Below are 7,872 nucleotides of genomic sequence, written 5' to 3' on the forward strand. Positions count from 1 at the left end.
ATCTTGTCATGCCCCTTCCAGAACAGACAGTGAGAGAAGGGCTGGTCTCTAGTCCTTCAGCATCAAAAGCTGCACTGTAGAGGTGTTTTCAGTTTAAGGATAATCGGTAATAATTTGCTTTCTGGAGGATAAGGGCATGATTCGCTTGTGATTTTCAAAATCAGAACATACACCACAGAGCAAATCAAAACATGGAGTTTGTTCTTCTGGTGACAGAATCGAGTGGAACTGCCGATCAGATGGGCAAAACTTCACTGACTGCCTTTACGGACAACACTGGAAAGGAGGTGCACACCCGTGGTTCAACAGTGGTTTTAGTGAACACGTGCTAGGCTTCTCTTTTTCTTTCCTTAATATCAGAATATCTGAAGATAAATGCAGAGGCCCTAACAGACACCGACACTGAGCTGGCAGGACAGACGCTGCGCAAGAGTGTGACGGAACATGCAGCTGAAAACGTAACCCCTGACCACCAGCAAAACCTAGCTTGACAAGGTCACCACGAGAAGCCAACAGGAATGGATAGAAGATTCTTCACTTGGCTGGCTGATAGCTAATTCTCTGCGAATGACAACCCAAACGGAAACAGTTTTTCTAGGAGCGGAGTCTTCTCCTAAGTGGATTTATTCTTCCTGAGATACTTTTCCCCTACAAACGGATTAGTTCGTTGGCTCCACAGCTTCGGTTTGTCAAAGAAAAAAAGGCACAGAGAGACTAGGGACACAGATGGCCACAGAGGCCTCTGTACTGAACAAAGTCCTCTGCTGCAGGCTGATTTACTTAACGTGGACATACTTTTTGCAATTTTAACAAAATGTGCACTTTTATCTGGGGGCTGACGTCTTCATTATTCTACAACATAGCATCTTTTCATAAAACAAGCTGCAGAAAATTTTCTATGACACTGGTCCAACTGAGCATTACTGAAGAGATTAAGATGAGGAGCATCTAATGGCAACCAAAAAGCTGTAGGATGTTTTTTAAAGGGTTTTCACAGCAAAGATGCAACTCTCAATCGCTATACATATGCTGGTCATAAACAGTGGCTTGCTTGTTCAGACTTCTTTCCCTTGTGTTATAATATTGATATTTAATAGGAAAATAAACTACATAGACTTTTATCTGTATGCATCCATTTGCAAATCTCCTTACAAAAGAGGACAAAGCACATAGGCATTCACAAATTCTATGCCATTTCTGTTAAAATCGGTATCTATACATTATATTACAGTTATTAACAATTTTTTTTGTTCTACCCATTGGGTAGGATATGTGCATAATATATTCAAGTTATATACAGCACCTTACAAAGAACAGACAACTGAAAAAGCACCATTGTAAGTGAGGCACAACAAAGGTGGGAGCGGAGTGCGGCGGTGGGGGCTCAGTTCCTGGGTCAGCTGAAGTCAGCACAAGACCCCGTGGGGGCTTCAAAGCGACTGGCATGCGGAGCTCTTTGGAACGCCACGGGCGACACGACATGCGAGTAGTGCGTCGGGACCCCCAGCACACTGCACACAGACAAGCACGCGCAGAGGAAAAGGAAAGGACGAAAGGAAGGCAGCGCTTTCTTGGCAAGGCATTCGGCTCACACACACCAGCCTCCTGACGCGGCCGGCCTGGGAAGCAGCAGCAGCAGCAGCAGCAGCAGCAGCAAACAACCGTCTAGCCCTGGCAGTAAATTACAAACTTGAGCTACGCAAAAGATGCAGTACTTTGGGTAGGAAAATAACCTCAGCTGAAATCTTGGTTCCTGAAAAACGTAGGCTATGGCAGCTATTTCACACAGTCCGTCACTGACCTCTGGCCCGGGCTCTGGCATCTGCCTTCTGGGGAGCAGCAAAGCTGCTGAGACCAACTTTTGGGATCTGGGGTGAGAGCACTTTCTTCGTCTGTGACGTGGGTTGGCAACTGGTACCTACGGTGTTGCTCCCACTAAGGAGGGGACACCCGCCAGCCTGTCCCCCAATCATGTCATTTTATTTAGATTCACCAAGGCCAAGGTGAACATCAGCAGAACAGAGCCTGCGTCACGGCCGTTCAGCGAGGATCGGGGGCGCTGGCAGAGCGAGGAGGCGGGCTTTGGGGGGGGGGGGCTGGTGCCAGGCATGGGCATATGTCTTTAGTCACATAGACAAAATCAAAAAGTTAACAAAAACCAAGTGTCCTTCCCATTTTTTTTTTCCCCTTTGCACACTGCCGAGCTTTGGGATCCGAAGAAAAAAGGAATATCAGACGACACGCAGTTAATGTTGCCACTCTAAGCGGCAAACCTCACTCAGGGGCCCCAGCTCGGCAAACACAGCTGGAGCGTGCTGGGGAGCAGCCCCCAGCCCTGCCTCCAAGTCCCCAACCCCAGGACCCTCCTACAGACACTTCGTAGGCAGAAAAGCAACTGGATGGAAGATGCCCCCTGACAGGGGCATCCTGTCTGCTTCCAAAGGGAAGACTGCCATTTGCCCGGCTTCTAGGTCAGAAGAGCTCGCTAGCAGCGCGTGCATGTGAGCCTGTCCCATTCTTACAAAGTGCAGACAAAGGAGATCAATGAAGATATTCAGAAGCCCAAATCGCTGTCACTTGTGCGCCACATTCCTATGCGGGTGCTTCTGAAGGCCTCCCGCTCTGCCATTCACCCCGTGCGCTACCAAGAATTTGAGCTGAAATCAGCAGGTACAAGTATAGTCCTCATGACAAATCTTGGTAAAGTTTCATTAACTATGCTCTTCGGCTATCTTGAAATTTCTTGTGGGCTGTGTGTCCATGTGCATACATGGTAGGGAAGATCAAAGGGCATGCTTGCCAAGCTCCTTTAACACTCAATTTTCCTCAGGGCCACAGAGAATGGAGCAACTTTTACTTAAGTACACGATTTGTTTAGCAAAATCTCTCTTGTACTAAGGACTGCTTTGGTGACTGAAGAACACTAGACTTTCTGAAAAAACAAATATCCTCCTGAAAACTGTGTTCCTAGAAATGGGGTTCAACATGCCTTGGGGTTCATGCTCCTGGAAGTCCCGAGACAATGGAGGAACGTCACAGCGGGATACCCGGAGGCACCCCTTCCCACCCACTGCTCCTTTGAATGATTCAATTCTTTTACTTTAACACCCCACTGACATGATAAACCTACCACAGATTGCCTACTCTGGTTCCCAAGCCAGACCCGTGTGTCCCCCAAGCATGTGGGCTTCTTGAATATTCACCTCCGTACAAGCTGCCTCCTCTCGGCACCCCTTGGCCCACACATGGCCAGTGAGGGGCAATGCAGAGAGGCCACTTTTCCAAGAAGCTATGGGTCACCTTCTCCCTGTGGTGAAGGAAATTGACTATTAATTCAATTCATGACCTTGGCTTTTAAATTAATTCATTACCGAGGTCCAGCCTCAAGGACCATTAAGTCATGGTTTGATAGGTCTGTGTCTTTAAATAACCATTTAACTCAAAGGGCAATTCTCTACGGTGGAAGAATGGGACGAACCTCTTCTGAAGGATGATTAAAGTTACTTGAATCAAATAATTGCTTCGCCAATACTGTGGACATCTGCAAAACATTCATATACTTGCAAAGTGACTAGGGCATTTACCAGTTCCCGACCACAGCTCATTTCTTGTAGCAGATGGAACAATAAGGATTGTGAAACCATTTTGAGCTAGAGCGATGGGGGGTGTTCACCCTTTATCAAAATTGCAGGGTTTTTGAAATGGTGACCAACCTCCTTTTGCATCTGACAGGACATCTGACCCATAACCGAGCCTGAGCCGGGCACTAACATTCCTCTACAGGGTGAGGCGAGCCTTCAGGCCCAGGGGGTGCCCAAGCTGCCTTAGGTGCAGGCCTGCGAGCAGGCAGTGGGCTGAGCTGCGGGAGCGGCTGAGGCAAGGGGGGAGGCAGTCTCCAGGTCCGAGTCCAGGCTCCCAGCACCCTGCCTGGTCTCAGGATGCCCTGGGGCAACGCCCGGCACACACACTTTCCAACAGGGTCTGACGCCTCAGTTGCAACTGCTGCCCACCTTTTCTCTCTCTCCTTTTAAGAGTTTGACTAGTTTTGTGGATCTTAACTGTGTGAAATGGCGGAATCGAATACGGATTCCAATCCTGAAGACAAAACAAAAACCAGCCAGTCACTGACCAGGAGAAGCAGCAGAAAGGAGCAGCCAACAGGACTCGTAGTTCAGAACACTCTCCGACCCCCAGCCCACATCACAAAGTCACCTCCCTGAGAAACCACCCTGGACAGACCCACAAACAGACACGAACACACATGTCCCGGCTCAGCATTCAAACCGCAGAGATCAGAGTCACCGAGCCACCATCCCAGTCCGTTCACTGTTCTACATGCAGAGGCCAAAACGGCCCGGCCAGCCCAGCGCCGGCCTCGGTGGACAAGCCCTCGAACCCACGGGCTACGTGTGGCTGCCAGACAGACCAGATGGCGGCTTCCGCAGAAGGAAGTTATCAATTCCACGTGAGAGCAAATGTTTGTAAATACCAGGAATATTAAAGCTAAGACTAACAGTATTTAAAATTAGCTTTCGGGTTGCATTTTAACTGCGTGTTGTGCTTTTAATCCTGTGCTCTTANAGTAACTGACTGTCGGGTTCTAGCCGCCACCGCACGGGCAGAGGAAGCTCTCCTGGGAGCCGGGGCGGGTCCTGAGCACAGCACTCCTCCAAGAGTGACGTGCAACGGCTTGTTAGGGTCCTCGGCACCATGGTGTCCTCTCGTCCACTCTCCGGGGGCTTTCTGCGCGTGGAGAAGCCACCGGTGGCGTCCCTGGCACACCACGGCTGGGCGGGCCACGCGGGGACCACTGCCGAGAGCCTCTCGAGCACTGACCAGCTGTCCAGGCCTGAACTGAACTATCTGCTATCTAGAAAAGGAGAGAGACAACGGGAATACACTGAAAAGTCACGTATTTCAACAGTATTAAGAATAACCACCTTGCATTTTAAACAATTTATTGCATAAAAAATGTATGTATCTGAGTATATTTCATGCTACAGTGAAAAAAAAAAACACCTAAATTACCGAAGAAACTGCACTGCTGGAGGACACGGGCAGCACTGCATGATACTGGGTACATAAATGCATGTGTCAGGTTCCGTGTAATAAAGTATGCAGCCTAAGACTAGCAGTCAGAAGACTCAACAAGTCAGAAACGCTGGGATTTAGTATCTCCTCTCTCCCATCCAAAAGTCTCCAAGCGCTTCAGTGATGCGCTGCTACGTGCCACAGACTCTTGCCACACTGCCTTGGTTTCTGTAAGCTGGCATGTGTTGGGCTCCACCCCCAAACACCTTTTCTCACGTGAGTACAGGGAACACTCCAGGTGCTCCTTGGGCCTAATAGGAATCCACAGGTGAGAAGACAACATACAGAACTCCACACAGAACAGTCCCCTCGTATATAAACATTTAGATAGTGCAACTTTCAAAAACACATCATCACGACACAAATGAACTCCTTGCGCTCATCTAACTTCTTCACTTTATACCTTGGCACACAAAACGGGAATTTTGAATCATATTTTTAAAACAAAATAAAAGTTCCACACCTTGGGAGAAAAAGCAAACTGGCCAATACTTCCCCATGATAATATATAATAACGCATCCTTCTTTATCAACTAATTATAAAACAGGCCATTCTGGCCTCTTTCTCTGCAAAGTCTCCTTTCATAATTAAATAAATCAAATCCCTCTGTGGGTTTTATTTCATATCTTCAAAGCATCCCTTTCTCTGTGTTCCCATGCATGCCCGCCCTTTGCCAAAACCAGCCCCCGTCTTGGCGCCTGTCCCCAAATAAACACTGTTTGTGGTCAGACCGGGTGGAAGTTTGTATTATTTCAGTCTAGTCTGCATGCAATTCCCCTGAAAGGAATCAGAAACAAAGACCACGTTTGCACATTTGGTTTTACTTCGCTGTAGCACGGGAAACGGAACAACACTGTGCCTGGGAGCGGAGGCAGTGCGGCCCTCGTCCCTCCTCGGCTTCTGCCTTCGCCAGTGCACGTCGGCGGGTCAGACGAGGTTCCCGGGCTTCCTGTCCTTGCCCTGGATGGGGAGCACCGTGCCCCCTGAGCTGTCCTGCTGAAACGGCAGTCTGCTCCCCCTGTGTGCGCTGCTGTGCTGGTGATGGAAGAAAGAGGCGCCAGGGTAGTGGCCCATCACCTCGCTGTAGGTTGGGGGCGGCCCCTCCATCCTCCCGTTACTGCTGCAGGTGCTGGCACTTATGCCCGAGTTGCTACTCGGCGGACACGGGCCCCCGCTGTACACAGAAATGTCTATCAAATCGCTGTCGAATATGGTTCGGTTGGGCGGGGCCCTCACAGATTCTCGGTTGAGTTCCCTCTGCTGTTCAGGGTCCCTGAGCTGCAGGGCGCAGGGCCCCTGGTAAGGAGGTGGCTCCTCCCCATCAGACAGGGAGATGGTGGGAGGAAGGTCGATCTCATGCTGCACGTAGGGGTAGGTGGGCTGGAAGCGGCTGAATCGGTCCCTCTGCATGAAGGACGGGGCAGTAAACCTGTCCCTGGACCGCGGGGCGTACATGATCTGCAAGGGAAGAAGGAAAGGGTTGAAGATATCCGTGACACAACAGTGATCACGAACGGGATGGTATCAAGGAAAGTCATGCTTGGTCTTGTTCTCAGCAGTCTGAAGACCTTCCAAACAGTCCTTGAAACAGGAAACAACAGGAAAAGACTATTTCAGGCAAAAAAAAAAAAAAAAAAGTAGTTTCCTTATTCCTCGTGACTTAACAGCACTCACTCACTAAACTATAGCTTATCTAGCACTGTTTCACTATGGAGAACCGCGGTTCACTGAGCATTTGGGGCTAATGGGAATTACTGTGTATACATGTTCTGCTGGTTCCTTTAGAATATGATAGCAGTTTCCAGAGTGCAGTAAACAGTAAAAAATTGGAAAAGCACTGTGCTGGGGGCGCTGAGGGACTGCCCGCCAGGTGACTGGGTCTGGGCCCCAGTCCTTCACCTGGAGCGAGGGGACCGGGCTGCCAGCTCTCTCACCTGTGATTCAGAGCAGTGGGGTGTAAGTTCAATTGCACACAATGGCTCTTGGAGCAGGTAGAAGGCATTCGGTCTATTTATGAATTACTATAGAACATGTTGCTCTATCGATTATTTAAGAAAATACAGAACACGTGACTTCTTTTTCTTTCTGATTTCTAGGCTTTTCCAGTTGTTTCATTCTAGATAAAAGTTTCCTGATATTTTAGTAATTAACATGAAAAATATTCTGTACTCCAAAGTAAATGTGATAACAGATCTGTTTTCCCAAAATGAATCCAGGTACTGGACTTCTCGCATAATCCTCTCGCTCCTTCCACCATCCGAGTTTCTTCTAGAGAAAAGATATAGATGCACATCTCTACTGATTTCTCTCACACCATATTTTTGACTTACAGGCAAACAACTATGTTATTTTAAAACCCACATCAGTTTTTTTAACGTGCGGTTTACTTATTTATTTTGAGAGAGACAGTGCACAAACGGGGAAGGGCAGAGAGAGGGGGGACAGCAAGCCTGACCGGGAGCTCAAACTCACAAACCGTGAGCTCAGACGCTTAACTGACCGAGCCAGTCATATTATTAACCTGGGAGATGTATGTATAAACTGTGCCCACATCTGCCAAGACTCATTATTAGCAGCTTATGGGATCATGTAAAGATCAGTGATTCTCAACCTGGTTCTCTAAGGAGCACAGATAATCCCTAGGCCATTCCAGAGGAAAAACTCTTCTCCGCCTTTTTAACCAAAGTTCCAGCATGTGCCTTAAGAGAAATGTGTTCTTTCTTAATCTATGCTGTAATACACTTAGCCCTTCCACCAATTTTGTTTAAATGGTTTATTCC

At 48.3% G+C, this 7,872-nt stretch overlaps 1 protein-coding gene across 21 annotated transcripts in view; it reads right to left on the reverse strand.

The window, feature by feature from the left end:
* Positions 1-5,893: 5,893 nt before the first annotated feature.
* LDLRAD4 (low density lipoprotein receptor class A domain containing 4) overlaps positions 5,894-7,872 on the reverse strand; it is a 433,421-nt gene continuing 431,442 nt past the window's right edge. For all 21 annotated transcript variants that reach the window (XM_077778111.1, XM_077778113.1, XM_077778112.1 and 18 more), the window contains one exon: positions 5,894-6,550. In XM_077778111.1, the coding sequence (XP_077634237.1) occupies positions 6,020-6,550 (531 nt within the window). In that variant the 3' untranslated portion in view covers positions 5,894-6,019. The remainder of the gene's footprint in view (positions 6,551-7,872) is intronic.

This window comes from Crocuta crocuta, unplaced genomic scaffold (assembly GCF_008692635.1).
Source record: "Crocuta crocuta isolate KB4526 unplaced genomic scaffold, BGI_CrCroc_1.0 scaffold26, whole genome shotgun sequence".
In the NCBI taxonomy this organism is placed as follows: Eukaryota; Metazoa; Chordata; class Mammalia; order Carnivora; family Hyaenidae; genus Crocuta; species Crocuta crocuta.